The sequence below is a fragment of the Xylocopa sonorina genome, chromosome 17, assembly GCF_050948175.1.
Source record: "Xylocopa sonorina isolate GNS202 chromosome 17, iyXylSono1_principal, whole genome shotgun sequence".
NCBI lineage: Eukaryota > Metazoa > Arthropoda > Insecta > Hymenoptera > Apidae > Xylocopa > Xylocopa sonorina.
In genome coordinates, this window is record NC_135209.1 from 3,684,336 (window position 1) to 3,702,419 (window position 18,084).

At 32.8% G+C, this 18,084-nt stretch overlaps 2 protein-coding genes across 12 annotated transcripts; one reads left to right on the forward strand and one right to left on the reverse strand.

Moving 5' to 3' along the window:
• Positions 1–219: 219 nt before the first annotated feature.
• LOC143431152 (uncharacterized) lies at positions 220–4,592 on the reverse strand. 4 transcript variants are annotated; one of them, XM_076907704.1, is made up of 13 exons: positions 4,504–4,592; positions 3,930–3,955; positions 3,704–3,827; positions 3,385–3,531; positions 2,860–3,038; positions 2,581–2,787; positions 2,240–2,461; positions 1,959–2,151; positions 1,613–1,823; positions 1,220–1,526; positions 995–1,140; positions 664–880; positions 220–529 (listed from the first exon to the last, which is right to left on the reverse strand). In XM_076907704.1, exons 2-13 carry the CDS (start codon positions 3,945–3,947, stop codon positions 314–316), a joined length of 2,187 nt encoding a protein of 728 aa, XP_076763819.1. In that variant the 5' UTR covers positions 3,948–3,955; positions 4,504–4,592; the 3' UTR covers positions 220–313. The 4 variants fall into 4 exon arrangements, with proteins under 4 accessions (XP_076763819.1, XP_076763818.1, XP_076763817.1 ...); XM_076907703.1 differs by lacking the exon at positions 4,504–4,592 and having other exon boundaries at positions 3,930–4,115; XM_076907702.1 differs by lacking the exon at positions 4,504–4,592 and having other exon boundaries at positions 3,879–4,115.
• Positions 4,593–5,445: 853 nt separating this feature from the next.
• Positions 5,446–17,763, forward strand: Sqd (RNA-binding protein squid). Of its 8 annotated transcripts, none has more exons than XM_076908041.1 (10): positions 5,448–5,725; positions 9,128–9,163; positions 9,459–9,499; positions 9,713–9,840; positions 10,124–10,270; positions 10,372–10,503; positions 10,593–10,818; positions 14,826–14,897; positions 16,532–16,647; positions 16,894–17,136. In XM_076908041.1, exons 1-9 carry the CDS (start codon positions 5,601–5,603, stop codon positions 16,597–16,599), a joined length of 975 nt encoding a protein of 324 aa, XP_076764156.1. In that variant the 5' UTR covers positions 5,448–5,600; the 3' UTR covers positions 16,600–16,647; positions 16,894–17,136. The 8 variants fall into 8 exon arrangements, with proteins under 8 accessions (XP_076764153.1, XP_076764152.1, XP_076764157.1 ...); XM_076908039.1 differs by having other exon boundaries at positions 5,449–5,725; positions 10,593–10,860; XM_076908038.1 differs by lacking the exon at positions 16,532–16,647 and having other exon boundaries at positions 5,446–5,725; positions 16,894–17,763.
• The last annotated feature ends 321 nt before the right edge of the window (positions 17,764–18,084 follow it).

The window sequence follows — 18,084 nt, forward strand, 5'->3', positions numbered from 1 at the left end:
TAAAGCCCCATGATCCTTTGGCCTTTTCAGGTCAAAATACAACGGTACATTCTGACCTTCGAAGTCTAACTTTTCAGTAACTAGGATAAATTCATTTCAACTACAGTCCTAATGAATTCTTACACATAACATTCTGAAATTTAAAAGTATTAACGAAAGATTGTAGCGTATTAGATCACTCAATTTTATATCCTCACGGTAATTTGTAAATACCAGAAGTCTTAATAACGTAAAATAATTTATAAATAAATATTCTAAACGTGCGTAGACAAACTTTTATTACTTTTTATTGTAATTGTTATGGTCAAATGATTTAGAAAGTCAGATATTTCTTGTTTTCTTGCATGATATATAAAGCACGCGAAAACGCTCGATAATCGATTTCCAAACGACCACCTCGTTCACGGGAGAAACATTTATGCACAGCGTCCAGTTCTCTATTACTGATTAATTGTAACATACGCCTAACTGACAGAGCTTTGATCAAACACTCCTTCGAAATGGTACCTGCGTTTTCTTTATCGTAGTCCTGCAATTTAAAAATTTACATGATCATAAAGAATAGACGCTGGAAAAATTATCCAATATCCCTGCTCCTTTTATATCCATTCGAAAAATCCGATATTCTCCAACGACTTTAAATAGTAGATCGTGTTTGTGGACCTTGAATAACTCCTCTAAGTTTGGCTGCCGTACTATACTGAGCTTGTCTAACGCCGTCGTGACCATGTGCCTTTCATCGAAATTCAAGAATGTTTTAGAAGTAGCTTCCGGGGGCACATGCTGTACAGGGACTAAAAGTGGGGCTCTCTCTAAACTTCCCATAGCAACAGCTTCTTCCACCAATTCCCCGAATTTCAAGTAATCCACGTAATCCGGCCTTTAACGCGATCAATCGTATAAAAGGAAGAAATTGTAGAACACGAGAGAATATAACTTGTCGCATTAGAAGGTGTCGCGTTTATTTATATGTATAATATATATATTTTTATACCTTAAAGGTGATTGGAAAACTTTCATAATAGTTCCCATTTCTGCGCAAGTCAAGTTGCAACGCAGTTGATCCAATCCCCGCAGAAACTCTGTTCTTTTTATAACGTGTTCGTTATGAACGTCGTATTGCCGCATGAATTCAATAACCTGCGTATCAAAGTAAAGTAAAAATAAATACATTGCTGTTTAATGGAGAAACTGAAAGTATCTGCGTTTTGTGCTATACCTTGATTCTTTCACGCACAACTTTCGCTTTTATTTTGGCTAAAATTAGAACGATATTTGTCTCGTCAACAGTCGCTTCCGGTGGCGACTTCTCAGCGTTAATTATTGTTTTCTCTTTCAGCACAGACTGATACAAAGGCTCTTCAATTCGTCGAGCTTCTAATTCTTTTAAGAACCAATTATAATTAAAGCCCAAGTCGTCGTTATACCTTTGTTCTAACGCAAATTGTTCTTCTTCAGAAAGTAATAACGCAGCAGTCGATAGAACTTGGCGTAATTGCGAACGTGATACATGGCCCTTGTTATGCCTAGAAAATAATTAAAAACAGAATCGTATAGTACATTCAATACTTCTTTAAGGGCCGTTTAAAATGAAATTCAAGTATACATATACCGATCGTAATCTTTAAAAAATTGTTTCAAAAATATCCTTCTCTCCTCTATCCGATATCGAACTTTTAATAATGTTTTCTCGCAAAGATCTCTTACGCTTTGCCCTTCGCATTGCCAATTGGACACTCCTCTTCGATTTAGTTCCGCTATTTCTTTTGGCGGAGATTCAATCCTAAAACTCGGCAACTTTTCAAGTTCCTTTACAGTAAATACTAAAAACCAAACGAAAATTGAGTTAGTTGTTAAAAAACAAGGTGTATCTTTCTCCAAAGATGACTCTTCCGGCTTAGTTACATAAACTCATCAAAGAAATATCGACTGCATATTGCATCAAGTAAAAGGAATACCTTTATCGATGTCGTCTTCAAATGTACGCCAACATACACGATCAGGGTCATTTGGATCTTTATAAAGCGTAACAAGTGCATCAATTTCCGTTTCCGCAAGATAAAGACGTCCCAAGCTAGAAATCTGAAGGCTATCTAAACTTCTCTTAAAGTTGGAAACCGTCACTTTGCCGGCGTTCAAAGGATCAAAGCTCTGTTATTAATTATAATTATTCATTTATTCCATTGTGAAAGAGAAGTTAAGAGTTACTGGAATCTACGATTAAAATATCATGGATCACCTTAAAGAAGTCAGAGATACGTATTCGACTTTCGAGAATATGTCTTTGAATGCGTTGGATAACTTCTGTCAAAGGCATCGGACTTTTGGCCTCTTCCATCACCGGATGAAACACCGTTTGCCGTCCAAATAATTTGCTTGGTGTAAACTTACCAATTTCCGGTCTTGGAAGTTTCGGTAATTCAGCCGTGATAATTCGACCAGGAAATTGATCAAGCAATTCCTTTTAAATAGATTAGGCATAATGTTTACCACGACTCTAAGTATAAAAATAAATTTGACGATAAAATGAACCAACGATTAAAATCAATCGTTCGTAACATATGAAGGATAAGATATTACTCCACCAAGAGACAGCATTTGATGCTCGTCGAGATAAGATTGAATTTCGTCCAGCGCCTTCAAGAAGGCCACATAGTTGATCGTATAGGCATCCTTTGCAAATCTTTTTACAAGCAAACAAAATTCCTCGGACGCGAGAGCGATGCCGAGAAATTTCAGGATTCGTCCAAAATGTGTAAAAGTTACGGTTCCAGCATTTTTCGCGATCTAATAAAATTGTATAATTGATATACAAATGGATTAAAACAAATTCTTTAGGAAAAGGAAATGTGCACACACCAGTTCGTAATCTTGAAAGTAAGGTCTCAATATAAGTCTTCTTTTATTTACAAGTACTGCGATCTGTGTGAGAATAAGACACAATCTTCGATGTTCCGACGCACTTATTCGATTAACATGATCCGGATCCTCCCATTCCAATCCCGTTACAAGAGGTTTGTTTTTATCGAATTCAGGAGCTGTAAAAAAAGCAGCGTGGGTTTTATTATAGGAAATTTATTGCTTTATGTTTCAACGGTTCCTCGCGAAAAATTATTGCCATACACCAATATTTAAGAAAAGGAAACGAATTTCGACCCAGCGATCAGTCTACTTAACGGTACTAACTCGGGTATGTTGTATACAATGGGAATTCTTTTCTTTTCAGAAACGTTTCTATAGTTCATTTACGCAAAGTAAAATGAGGATGTACAATTGTTTATGTGGAATAATATTACGGTTAAATTAATAAATATATTCGTAAATGACAGTATACGTTTTTAATAAAATTTCGTTAATATATTAATATCGATGGATTGGTCATACCGTTATCGTGAATAATTTTGCAAAATTGTGTGTAAAATATTCGGCCATCCTGGACGCGAAAATAATCAGCCAAGTCGCAAATTTCTTTGTCAGATAAACCAATTTGATCCTTCAACGAACCAGCCAATACCGAAACGAACTTCGACTCTGTGTATTAAATAACAACATGATTCAGGGAAAAGTTCGTAATCTTCATTGGAGAAAAAGTATATGAATAATAAGTGTTTACATGAAGATAAAAATATTGAATCAAATAGACAATAATTTACATGTGTAAAGATTTAATATCAGTATCATAATAAATAGCGCTATACCATACCTGAGATTAAACAATTGTTATTAGGATCGAGTGGTTTATAAAAATCCCATAAATTAAAACCTACGCGAAATATCGCTGCCCTTATTTTATTGCAAGTTCGCCACACATCTTGTAGCCTCAAAATCTACGGGTGAAGCATATGTTAAATACGAAAAGGCATTCAGAATAGACGTACTTTCCCTCTATATCTAATTTTAGGAAACGTGGCAGGTATACTCGATTTTACCTTCTGCTCTTCCGGCATTTCGACAGCTAGAAAGCAAAATGTTGAACATGTATTACAAAAATTTTACTCTACTAATATCTTTCAATTTTATAAACCACAAACCCTACTTTCGTCAATAAACAAAAAACAGGCGTAAAATATTGATAGGAATGTAAACTATCGTTAGAAACGAAGTCTACTGCGATACCTAAGTATTCGAGGAAAGTTGTATACATAAATAATTAGAGTCTTAAACGCAGATAACAATGACTAATAATTGTGTATAATTATAATTGCAGCGCAATGAATGGCAGCGTATGAAAGATTCAACATACTTAAAAATATCCTTCAAGTAGAAAGCAGTACGAATTGCCAATCAAGACAAAGAATTCCATCAACACAAAAAATTACAATTATATAAAGCGATATGTTTGAGAACAAAGTATGTACGTATACATAGTTATTGTTGTGTGTACATATAACATATTTATTTATATATATATGTAACAATCTTTTTAGATGAATCACCGAGTGTCAGAAATACAGCGACATCTACATTGACGCTAGCTCCAGCTACTAGTGTCTCTTAACAAACCTGCGATGACAACGCTGAATGAACTGTAAACGTTTCCCGCTTTTATTAGGTATCTCTAGGAAAATAAGATCTTTCTGGTTAGATAAGTATTTAAATAAACAACCATAATCGAGTAACGAATAAAATAAAACAATACAAGATAAGAGGAAAATATTGATACCAAAATAAATTTGGTGGCAATATTTATTGATTTGTTGGAAGTAACGCGCACAGAATTCTGGGAAGTGATACCGAATGAAGCCGGTTCTTCGACGAATTCCTATTGGCTGACATGCATTACTCAGCGTTTACCACGAATCTTATTGGCTCTTCGTTTTCGCTCCATTCCCCACACGAGGCCAAAATCCTCGTATGCATGCCATTATATCCGCTTCCCTCTTAGCATCACTGGAATACTGGGCAACATTGATTGGTGTAATAGGGACGTAACAATACTTTCGTCTATTGGTAACATATTGCTCTCTAGAGACCAAATTCTTCTATAATTCAAAACAAAACGTTGTTTAACCTACAAGTATGGAAACGTATATTATGTTATGCGCTGAAATCTGATCTTAAAAGAATCGACCAAAGAGAATATCTTAACGTTAACGATACTGCGTTCTGCAACTACAACAATTATTGCTTAAGACATTTATACAATTTAATATCATTTAATTCTGCTGTTCGACTTACGTTGAACGGTACAAATGGTGTAGAACTGTATCTGTAACGTGACGCGGAAGGAGATTTAATTCCCTGTTTCTCTTGTTATTGACTGAAACATAACGTAAATAATAATACGAATGGTATATTTGGCACGTAGAAACAGACCAGGTGCTAAATACCGCAGTTACGATACTGCGTGGTGAAATCTGATTGGCTCGTGAAGCTAGCAGAGAGGGGGAAGTAAAAGAGATTCCATGATGCTTTGCGCGGAATCTCCTGAGTCAAACGGAGCGCAAGTCGTACCTCTCCCTTCTCCATTCGGCGGCCGATCAGTACGGACGTGAGAGTGTTGTTAGCTCGTGTAGTGTATTTAATTAATCGTTAAAACGCGATTTATAATTGTGTTTTAAGTGTTTCCTTAAAAGAATAAAAAGAAAATATAACAAATAATGGCCGATCAGGAGAACAAGGACTTCAGCGAAGATATTGCTGATCAAAACTTCGAGCAGAACGGCGAAGCGGAGAACGGCGGCGGGGACGCCGCAGAAAATGGCCAAGAATCGCAGGAGGACAGGTAACCCCTTTCGTCTTAAACCTCGAATATCCATTTAAATCGAACGTCATTTTACGGAGCCACAGTTATTTCGATTGAGTTGGTATTTTGAACGCGCGGGAATGTTAGAATAAAGCTTCCAAACGAGAGTTGCTTTGTGCGATATGATTGTCGTCGTGAATGACAAAATGGCGGATGCGCGAGGTCTCGAAAAATCGTAATCCGTTCCCATCGATTCTAAAGCGAGCGTCTCTAGTGTTGCAGTTGATTCATTTTGTATTACTGCAGTATAAGGAAGTCCTAGGCGTCAATCATTTTTCGTTTAATAGAAAGAAATCAAAATGGAAGGAAGTGTGTCGGTCAAACAAAAGGGAATGCCGGCCGCAAGTTTTAGAAAGGGCGCGCCCATGCACTGTGTCGAGTTAACAGTGGGGAAGAAAAAAAATAGAGAACGAATTTTGATGCCAGACGATGGAATTTTATGCACAGAGTCGATGCGCTTTGCTTGGGCTCGTTTTTTACGAATCTTTTGTTACGGTTACATCGTATAAAATGCCCTCGTGTTTTTTCACGCACAACACGCATTTATGCGTCAAACCAAAACACATTACTAAAATAATGTTTTACGTAAATATAATGAGTACGTAGATTATATTCAGGGAGGGTAATGCGCAATAATATTTGATTATTTACTATCGTCGTGATATGTTTGTTAGAAATGTTAATAGATTGTAAGAATTTTTGGTGTCTGGTAGCACAGCACCTTGCCTTTCCCCTTTTTCAGCGTAACGAGATCTCGAGCTGGACGATTTGCCAATCGACGAGTTTAGATGTTAATATTGATGTACGGACACAGTTTTATGTAAATATTTTGTAATATCGCATTATAAGTTCGTTCTTACTCTCTTACCATTATCACAGCAATTTGGTTTCTATACCTAAGGGATTCGACTTTTTTTTTTTTCCTTTGTATCCCTACAGCTTTGGATTATCACAAACTCTTACATAGTTTGGGGTATGTTTTTGCAAAATGGGTAAGCTACTTTAGATTTTAACTTGTAGAACTACTTAAAGTGATATCGGGAAAGAAGATGCGAACCTTCAAATTTAGCTAAACGTATACAAAAGATTTATCGTTTCCTTGTTGTTGTTGCTACTGCTGCTGCTGCTGTTGTAAATATTGTCTTAGAATATGAGAAGAGAAATTGGTTTTACGTATCGTTGATGTTATATATAATAATAATAATGATAATGATTACGATTTGAAGGCATGCTTCTTCTCACCCACTTGTAAAAATACATACGTGCGTGTTAAAGGACACGATTTCTGTGCATAAAGTAACAAAAGTAAATAACTGAAAGCTGGCATTCCCATAATTGATTATATCAGTTTAGTATAAAAATAAAAAGAAAACTAAATATTGCATGTTTTCAATTGCAAAATTATGATAAGGTAATTATATACATATAAGAATGATAAGTATTAGTTTTAAACTTTATATGTGCTGTTGTTGCGAGGTATACGTTTATCTGTTTAAAAATTTTGTAATTTTGTGTAAAATCCTTATTTTTCTGCTCTCCTTCCTAGTTAATTCTATTCTAGTTTTGTAATTCATAAAAAGAGAAGTTGCGAGTCATCAATGATAAAAGAAATTTCTACACATTGCGTAAATAATAATTGTAATATTTTTATAGAGTGTAAACTTTGAAACGCATTTTTGGCCAGCCGAGTCTTCCTCGTTCATTCATTGCAGCAGAATTCTGGTTTAGTCAATTGTTCACGATTGACAAATACTGTACGCTTACCTGGGATCTGTGAACTGAACCGTGTGAAGCCTTACGATTGACTTCTGAATCTGAATTATTGCGAGAAGTCTACGTCAAGTTCAAGTCCGTCATGTTTCGTCACAACACAAGCACTGGAAGTCGAGTCAAATAACGTCAGAATCAATAAGTCTCGCACAGACACACACTTGCCTGCTGGGTCACGCGTAGAGTTATTTCTGATCAGATGTCAAATGCTGTTTGGGCGTGATCAAAGCACAGAGTCACTAGGGCCAATGCGAAAAACTCTGATAGGTCGGAATGCCATTAACCCAGTTTATGTGGCTTGATCTGCAGGTGGCAAACGACCCAGTGCGATTATGGCGGGCGGCTCGCAACCGGCTAACCGTGACCCGACCAACAACTGATTACCGGCGAGTGACTGGTGCCTACGGTATTTATCACCAGCCCTAGATGATATATATGAAAAGATCGATCTAAGTACAGATAACTACCATCACACTGCCAGAAAAGTGAAAAATATATATATTGCAGCTTATTATATTTCTATATGAAAAGGCTGAAAAGTATATCAGGACTTGAAATGAATAATAATATTTTGTTGATGAATAAACAAAAAGAGAGAAATATATATATATAAACATATAAATAAACGTCAAATAATTATGTGCATATATAGATATTTAAAAGTATCAAGAAGTGACCATCATTAACTTGTAATGCGGAAACAATTTTTTTAGCTTTTTAATAGAGTTGCAGTCTATCTACCATATGTCAATTCTTTGGGCCAATCAGCAGTCAGAGTTCAACTTGGAAAAGTTAAATCTTATTTCCTTTAGGAGCAGCCGTATGTCAACTGGAGTTGTAACTATTGTTCGGGTTCACATGAACGTCGTGAAAAGTACTTTGCTCTCTCTATCTCTCTCTGAATGCGTTAATTTTTACATATCTATCTTTTTTCCAAGTTTTTTCCTTTAATTTTTTGTTGATAAGCACATTTATTAGAAGTTCGAATCAAGGTCTATGTGGTGTGCAAAGCAGTCTTCTCATGGTTGTTTCACGTAATCCTATGTTTCTTATTAAGGACGAATACATACTTTTCATATAATAAGATTGTGTCAGTAAGCTCATTTATTCTAGGAAATATGGTATTTTAATGTTCTTATTAATACACAGTCGCTATATCAAATTAAGATAATTTTTATTCTCGCAAAGATAATTTATTCCAAATTTTGAAGTAGACATTAATGTAGGTCACTTAATCGATTGTAGATTACATTTATACTTGATATATACATTTATATTTATATACATAAGAACGTATTTAATAAATTGCATACGTTACCTGTTAAATAAAATTCCTTACCAAAATGTCTTTAAAAGTTTATCCAGTGCCCCTTTTTCCAAATGATATACTACTGGTCTATTGCATTTCTTGTATATTGTCAATACTAAATTTTTAATATTTTAACTCTTATTCTAATTTTTCCAGGGGTCAAGTCAAACTCCTTTTTCAAATATATAAATGGAAACAATTTGTAACGAAACTTAAATTTTTGCTCTCTTCAACCTTAGTCCTTAAATTTAATATAAATTTTAAAGTTTTTTGTAATTAAAATATATTACATTGCTTTACAGGTCAACTGGAGGTAACCAGGATTCTTTAAATGATAGGTACATTCATTTTTCATTATTATTGGTTTAGTTTTAAATTTGTGCATGAGGATAACTGCTTTGGAAAGATCTTAAAGTCAATAGTAATTTGGAAATTAATCAATTATAAGTAATACATAAATTACAAATTAAAGAGTAAAGTGTCCATAAATCAAAATTTCCACAATACAATTGTTTAGTTTGTTGTTGCATAAATTTTACAATGAATTAAACGTTTCATTTAATCGGACATTCATATTAAAAAGTTGTTAAAAATATGAATTTGATTCAAATCTAATTTTCTTATTTTTTGCAGAAAATTATTTGTGGGTGGATTAAGCTGGGAAACTACAGACAGTGAGTATTCTTCTTTATTCCTAAGAATCATATTTTTATTTGTAAATCATGATGATAAAAACTTAGGACACCTTTAGATGATTATTTAAGAACAAATAGTCATATGAAAACATTCGCTGCGTAATTTAGAACTGAACTATTTACGGCCAATCTGATAGTACAAATAATAATGAAATATTGCTGCTAAATTTCGAAATAAATATTCATTTTCAGAGGAATTAAGGGATCACTTCGGTACATATGGAGATATCGAAAGCATCAATGTTAAAACAGATCCTAATACCGGACGGTCGCGGGGATTCGCTTTCATTGTTTTCGCAAAAGCTGAATCGCTAGATAAGGTACATTAATAAAATAGTAAATTTTACATGTATACATATATTTGAAGGGTTGGAAGAAAATAAGTTTCTTTTATGGTATTTCTCGTAAAATGAGTTAATAGTTTTTGAGTACACGTCCTCCCTGCCCTTCATTTGTCATCGTTAATGTGATGATATTTAATTGTCCAGTTCTGCTACTGAGTTTATTTGAAGATATTCCAATTCCTGAAAAAAAAATTACAAAAATCGAATCTTAAAATTATGCAACCGCCCAGAAATTTCACCAAGATCAATTATATTTCAGATTATGGCAGCAGGCGATCACATAATTAATAATAAAAAAGTCGATCCCAAGAAAGCAAAAGCTAGACATGGCAAAATTTTTGTCGGTGGTCTATCAACAGAATTATCAGATGATGATATCAAAATGTTCTTCTCTCGGTTTGGTACTGTAAGTATTTTCGTGTTATTTCGTCGTAATTGTTTACTTGCCATCTAATAAACCTGTATACACATATATAAATATTTATACGATGAAATTGTTTGCTACAGATCGTTGATGTAGAAATGCCATTTGACAAGACAAAAAATCAGAGGAAAGGGTTTTGCTTCATTACCTTTGAGTCAGAACAAGTGGTAAATCAATTGTTGAAAATACCTAAGCAGACAATCAATGGTAAAGAGGTATGTTCAATGTTAATAAATAGCCCTCTGGAAATACGTAAAAAGAAATGATAGAGAAAGTATTAACTGAAGACAAATGTATTAAATAGGTCGATGTGAAGAAAGCGACACCTAAACCAGATGGTATGGGAGGTATGCGTGGCGGAGCTGGTGGTCGAGGCGGTCGCGGTGGAAGAGGAGGTAGAGGACGCGGTTTTGGCGGTCAAGGCGGCTGGGGGCAAGGCGGATACGGAGGTGGATATGGCGGCGGTTACGGCCAAGGCGGTTATGGCGGTGGCTATGATGGATACGGAGGAGGCTACGATTATTACGGCGGTGGGTACGGCGGCTATGGTGGTTACGACTACAGTGGATACGGTAATTTTATTGATTATTACTAAAAGAAAAACTTACACGCGCTTAACGCTGTGTAGGATTACATTTGAAGAATTTAGTTTCACTTTTTTATAATAATCAATAGCAGATGGATTATCTGCTACTACCGTCCCAGTGTATTCGGCAGACAAACATAATTTTATAATTATCACGAGTGATATTCTTTAATTTTATTACAGTTTAGTCTCGATTCTTTTTTTTCAACAACATATACTTCTTTTATTATTTCTTTTAATATCGTAATCTCATCATACATATTTTTACTAGAACTTGAAACATTTCGTAATATATCTTTTTTTAATGACCTGGATAACCTGATCAACAGACATTTGATATTTAACTTCTCTAAGATTTAATCAATAATATCGAATTTAGAAAATTGGTAAAGTATCTCATATTTCAGAAGAAAATTGATAGCAACATTTATTTTACATTCTATTTTAGATTCTATTAATAATGTACATTAAACTTGATTTTTCGAATATTGGATAATAATTATCGATCAGTACCAAGTTCACATACATTAGTAGATTCTATAGCCTTGAGATTTAATTATAGTAGAAAAGTAATATTTGTATATGAAATCATTGTTTTAAGCCATATACACAAGGGACGAAGTTTGAAAATAACAATGAGATCACGAAAAATGTTTCCAAAATTACCTGACACAGAGTTCTAATTACCCATACCTCCTATAAAAATTTGCTTTAAGTAAAACCTTAAGAAAATTTTTATTTATACTAAATAAACTCAAATTGTCTACCTAAATATAGTATAATACTAAAAAGTTAGTATTATATGTATAAATTATATAACATGATAACAAATTGATGTGATATAATATATTACATATGTAACTGAGCTACAAATTGAGCGCTGGTTTGCAGGCAAATCAGCGGTATATTTTTATTTTTGACATTATTTGTCAAACTTGTTTTTAATTAATGTTGCATAATTATTTATAAATATGTAATTAAGAATATTTTATGAGTGTTAAAATGTTCCTAAATTTAAATTACGTACTACACTAAATACAAAATTAATAGAGTAAACCAGCAGCTCAAATATGTAGAAAGTATATTCGGATTATGTTTTCTTTACTTTCAAATACAGTAGTGCTCGCTTTCCTATAATTAACTTCGGTACGTAACAATTAGATTCTCACGAACAGAGTGGCGTTTTTTCTCTAGATGTTAACTCGTGCAGAGGAACTGTCAAAATGTGGCACTTCAAAGCGAGAAGATTTCGCTGAACATCTAGCACTAAGTATGATGGAGGAGTAATGGGATAAGGATTGTACAAACTTAACCGAGAAAACTGTTGTTAAATTAAAACGAGCACTACTTTGTACAGTAATGTCTCTCGAAATGCTACTGCATAATGCATCTTTGTTACTCCTATAATTTTCTATAATCTACTTGAGCTGGGGTGAACGAATCCATCAGCATTTGTTACGTGAATGCAAGTAAACTGTACCGTAAAAAATGAAATTTCTACTGTTTTTATTTTATCGCAATGTAAAAGTTGATAATTTTCGAGTTCTTTTAGATCAAAATAAATCCAAACACAATTTAAATCAAACAATTTTAACATCGCTGATATCTTACATATAGATATATCAGATAAATATCATATATGTACAAAGAAAAAATCTTATTTCGCATTGTACTTGAAAATACATTATGTCAATTAATAAATACGTGAAGTATTTTAGTTCAATAAATTTATAATTCGGAAATGCATTGTAGAATGCGAATACAATAATTAAAGATTAAAAAGTGCACTTTCTAAAGCTGCATCGTGTGCAGGTGGATTCTCATTCATTTAATATGTTCTCATCAGTTTATATGTTGAAAACATTGTTTTCCTTTTAATTTTGGTTGTTTTTTAAATATTTCTACACAATTGTTAATAACCCTAAAAATAATGTAAAATATTCGGTATTTGGACAAGTTTTAATCAGAAAGATCTCACAAAATTGTTGAGATTGCATACGTTGCGAGAAAATAAATCGTAATCTTATTTTTTACACGAAAATCAACGTAATGAGTAGCTTGAGGATGTTTACATAAAATAGATTTATATGGATAACAGGAGACAAAGTGGGACCCGTATAGAAAGTTGTTTTTTCTCATACGTGCGTAAAATATAGTTCTATAACATCCACACTTTGTAGTCTTGAATCATCGGTTGGTTGTAAAGAGCCAAGTAGCTAAATGATTTTATCTTTTTATTTCCTACTGTTTGTTCCTCTGGAAGCGATGGAAAATGGAAAATTAGTTGCGTTTTGTGAGATATTACTATTTTATGTATTTTTATTTTTTATTTTTTTTTATTTCTTTTTTTTTATTACTAAGCAAAGTAGCGCATTTAAATTATTTATGCGAGTATAATAAACATAATCCGAAAAATGAAATCCCTACTTCCAGAGGGTTGGCTGTTTTTGAGCTGTGATCAATTAATTTATTGATTCTAACAACTTGAATTCTTTGATGCCTTATTAATGTTTAACTTATATATATATACATATATATACGTATATATACATATATATATATACACACATACAAGCGAACGACATTGAATTCGGTAAATTAAAATGTCATATAATATGTAACAGTGAATGTGTGAAGATAAATAAGCGTCATTATAAATCAATTTGGAATTTTAAGAGACATATAAATATATGTTCAATTGGCAAATATTAGATAATCACTTGTTTCGGTTATCTCTTCTAATAATTTATCGGTAGCTAATATTCATTTTACAGATGCATTTCATAATCAATCTTTTTTATTTGAGTAGATGTTATAAATAAAAGTATTAATATTTCATACGTTCACTGATTGATGTCAGTGAATCCGTGGAATAAATTAATTCTTTTAGATTTTCTATTTTCACTACAAGTTCTGCAGACTCGCTGGCTTCAAATACACGCAGTCACTGTAACATAGTTATATATGAACTTAAAATGTGTGGAGAACATTAAAGCAAAACTACACAGGATGATGTCGTATAATATGGTATATTATACCTACAATCCTTGCTTTCAAGTCCTGCCACGTTCCCTGATGTGCATGTTTCTTCACATACTTCCAAAATTTCACGTAACCATTTCGTTCATAAAAAATTAACACACTTTATAATAACAACGAGTATCGGTACTTGCAATAATTGTGTTCGATCTAATTTCTTGTTGTTAATTGTGTTTCATTGTTTTTGTATACATAGCACTGCTTTTAACTTGTAAAGATACAATAGAAAAATCACTTGGAATGAAGAAATATTTCTTGTAATATAAATCAGTTGATTGTAAAAACTTTTTCCGTTCCATTTGGCAAATAACAAAATTTCAATGCATCGAAAAAAAACACAATAAGCAAGTCCGTATCGAATTTATATTTATTTATTTTGCGTGTTCGACCCTGCACACACTTTTTTCCTTGGGACTTTGGCAAATAATTACAAATTACTACACTGAACTTTTTCGTTGTAATTTAAAAACGTCATGTGCATGCCACTTCACGTTAACGATACGAAGAGAATTAGCCGTAGTATTTTTTGATATGTACATATAGTTTTTAAAATTTATAAACAGCCTCATACTTATATATCAAATATGTAAACAATGAACCCTTTGGAAGATATCTTTTACTGCCATTAAATATTATTTCAGAAGAATTCGTATAACGAATTTCATAGTTCTATACTGTATACATGTTTTCAAGAGATATTGCATACTAAAATTTTAACTTGATAAGATTTTTTACATAATATTATGTAAAAGTATTGTTTGCGTACCGACGATAACTTTTATTGTTACACACATATATACATATGTATATGTATATATATGGGGTATACACAATACCATAAAAATACAATTGCCGGTCCATGTTAATACTGACCCCATTTGTCTCTTATACCGTGTGTTCCATGAAACGCAGACGGCTATGGCTATGGCGGTGGTAGTTACGATGGTGGCTACAGTGGTGGGCGCGGTGGTGCACGCGGTAAAGGTACGCATTAGCGTTCCTTCTCTATTGTTTTCTCTTTTTTCCTTTCGAATGTCCTCTACTTAGCATAAACCTCAGTTTCTAAATTTCATATTCATTTCATCGATTATTTACCATCAGTTATTACTCTTTGCTTCCTATTTTCTTTTCTCTCTCTCTTATCCTTTATCATCATCCCCCCTTTATTTTCTCTAACTCTAAGTATGTATGTACATGTACGTGTGAGCATATGAAATTTATATTTTATTTTAATACTTACGATACTAATAAGAATAACAATAGACGTCTACCAGTTTACTGTAATACACATTAATATAAGTGCATAGAAATTCGCTTTTATGTAATCTACGTACTGATACCACACTTTTTATTGCGCACTTTTGAAAAGTGTATTTTATATTCCTCTTAATTTTTTTCGTTGTTCACAAAATGTTTTTATTGATAAACACTTCATAATAAGTTGTACTTAGACAGCTGGAGAAAGTTATACGTAAAACTGGGCTTTTATCCTTTGTCTTGTACTTCATTTAATTTTATTCTAGGGTAATATTTATCTAATAATAGTTAAAATGACGAATTACTCAACGAAACTTAAGTAAATTAAAAATTTAATTTTTTAAAGTTTATATTTACAATGCAGCAAGACTAAAAATGTATATTCTTATTCATTAATGCACATATACATGTTGTTCACTGTTATTCTGATTAATGTGAACTATAATAAGTATATAATAAGAATATTATATACTTTGTTTAAAGGAAAAGTCCATGTTTCTATGAATCTCTATATTAAGTTGGTTTTTGGGTTTTCAAGACCTACAATAATTTAACACATCTATGATATTTATTTTTCTTGATCCATATTCCAAAATACTAACACAAAATTTTCTAAACAGTTCCTTCTCTATTTATAACTTGGCAATTAACTTTTATATGTATATTTATATCTTATATAAATATATATATATAATTTTAATTCATTCATTCAAATGTTTCATACGTGCAGCAACGCATAATTAAAGTTAAAAAAAAATCATGAACAATTAAAATAATTTTGGTACGCTAATACTAAACCCATTTCATCTCTTTATTTCATTTACGTATCCTAAACCTTAAACATTTCTGGTTATTTGACAACGTTGCACTAAATTATACTTTGGTAATAGTACGTAAGAAGTATTAATATATAAGTTTATAAACTGTATAAAGCTTTAGTGAAGTAATCGTAAACTATTTAAGATAATTTGAAATGTATCTAAATATCTATCCTAGTACAGCGATATGTAGCTCCCAGTATTCCAGCATACGCAGATTCCAGAAATGTGTAAGGAGAAAAGGAGAGTATGAAAATCAGAACGCAGCCTTGCAGCTTACTACCTTAGCCTGTAGCCTCTATGTAGATTCTTCGTAGCTTTATGTCCATTACGTTAGTCTGTATATCTTTATATATTGTTTCGTAATTTAATTCTGTTATTATTAGAAGTGTGCGTGCGGTAATATTATTACAAATATAGACCCGTTTTCTGGTCAATCTTTTCTAATTTCTTAAATAACGGCGGATAAGGAGAGTTGGGGTAGAGGTGGGGGTATATATATCCAAGTTGCTGGACTAACGTACATCGTGGATATTGTTTCAGGAGGCTCAGGCTACGGCGGAAAGCAGAGGGGAGGTGGTCGTCAGAACCAAAGGCACCAACCCTATTAATGGAAATCATTCATTGCGACCGCAATGCAATTCGCATTGTAACCGCTGGTGAGTCATCATAGCTTTCCTGACATCTATAATTTCTGTCTCAACAACCTTCTCTCTCTTTCTCTCTTTCTCTCTCTCTCTCTCTCTCTCTCTCTCTTCCTTCTTCCAATATATCATTTACGTTAAACGTATATCAATGATTTCTCATATGTGACTACGTAACCAAAAGTAAAAAGAAATTTCTGTAAATATTAAACACACCTAGCATAGTGTAATAATGTATTGAATATCTGTTTTTCTTTCCAGGTTTCCTGTCCTACAAAAAATCTCATAACTCGTTAAATCATCATTCCATTAAACCACGTCACTTTCAGCAAGATTTTCAACAACGCAGACTACTGCCGCAAAATAAAATGAATCATCAGGAATCACGACAAAAACTGTAATAGCTTCATATTTTGCGTCTAGCAATACATCTGTATTATCAAGACAACAAAAGCAAACATATATACATATATATATTATATATATATACATATAGATACAGAATGCTTTCTTCCATCTCTCGTTTACCCTTTTGTACAAAGCGAAAAACATTTCACGTTTCTCATTGGTCTCTTTCTCATTTCATCTTATTTATCATTAATTTTTTTACTGCTAGTACGTTACGCGTCATTCAGCGTAAGGCAGTGTCGTATCGTAGTACGTTTGTGAGAAATGCTGATAGAAATATGAATGCAGCACCGATAATTATCTCAAGCGTATGGATGACTAAATCGACGGTGGTATGCCTTACGATGAGATATTGTAACGTAATATTTTTGTGCAAATGGGAAAGCAAAAGATGATAGGAAATAATTTAAATACAGATATATTAGGAAGAATCAAGTTTCTCATTTACCAATTTGGGACTGTTGAGAAACAATTACGTGTCCCTACTTCTAACAATAAGATTATTTTAATTTGTCTATAAATACTAAACTTAATAAGAGGAGAATAACCACTATAGAAGTGTAAGCAGGCAATGTACTTTTTACACGGCTACGTTAAGGCAAAAATGAAAAGTACCGCATTGTTTATAATGATTGTGTAAGGTATGAAATGAGGTAAAAAGATTATTGCTTCCTTATTGGTAAGAAAAATAGGATAAAATAAATTCATTTTGTGTACATAATATATATCGCGTATGTTTGTATTTGTGTTAACCGATCCTAATAATTTAATTTTTTGGAAAACAATATGTACACAATATTTCTTTAAAACATAGCGATAAACATCTATACATTAGATTTAAATAAGACTGACACGAAGATTTAGTGAATTTGTATTACAAACAATATTTTGCTGATTCTACCACAATATGTGCATCGTGCTAGATATTCCTTCGGTTTTTATTCTACACTCAAGAACAATTCGTATACGATCGGTGGAAGAAATGTAGCGGTGTCTTAAAATCGTTCGTGTGTATTTGGACAAGAATTAATGAAAACACGAGTA

Bases quoted from the DNA above. Each gene is read 5' to 3' on its own strand.
- LOC143431152 (XM_076907702.1), bottom strand. From the start codon at position 3,947: ATGCCGGAAGAGCAGAAGGTAAAATCGAGTATACCTGCCACGTTTCCT. The intron at 3,532-3,703 runs GTATGGTATAGC...TTTAATACACAG, and splicing joins TAACAATTGTTTAATCTCAG to AGTCGAAGTTCGTTTCGGTA. The intron at 3,039-3,384 runs GTATGACCAATC...CTTTTTTTACAG, and splicing joins CAAAATTATTCACGATAACG to CTCCTGAATTCGATAAAAAC.
- Sqd (XM_076908037.1), top strand. From the start codon at position 5,601: ATGGCCGATCAGGAGAACAAGGACTTCAGCGAAGATATTGCTGATCAA. The intron at 9,500-9,712 runs GTGAGTATTCTT...ATTCATTTTCAG, and splicing joins AAGCTGGGAAACTACAGACA to AGGAATTAAGGGATCACTTC. The intron at 10,271-10,371 runs GTAAGTATTTTC...TGTTTGCTACAG, and splicing joins TCTTCTCTCGGTTTGGTACT to ATCGTTGATGTAGAAATGCC.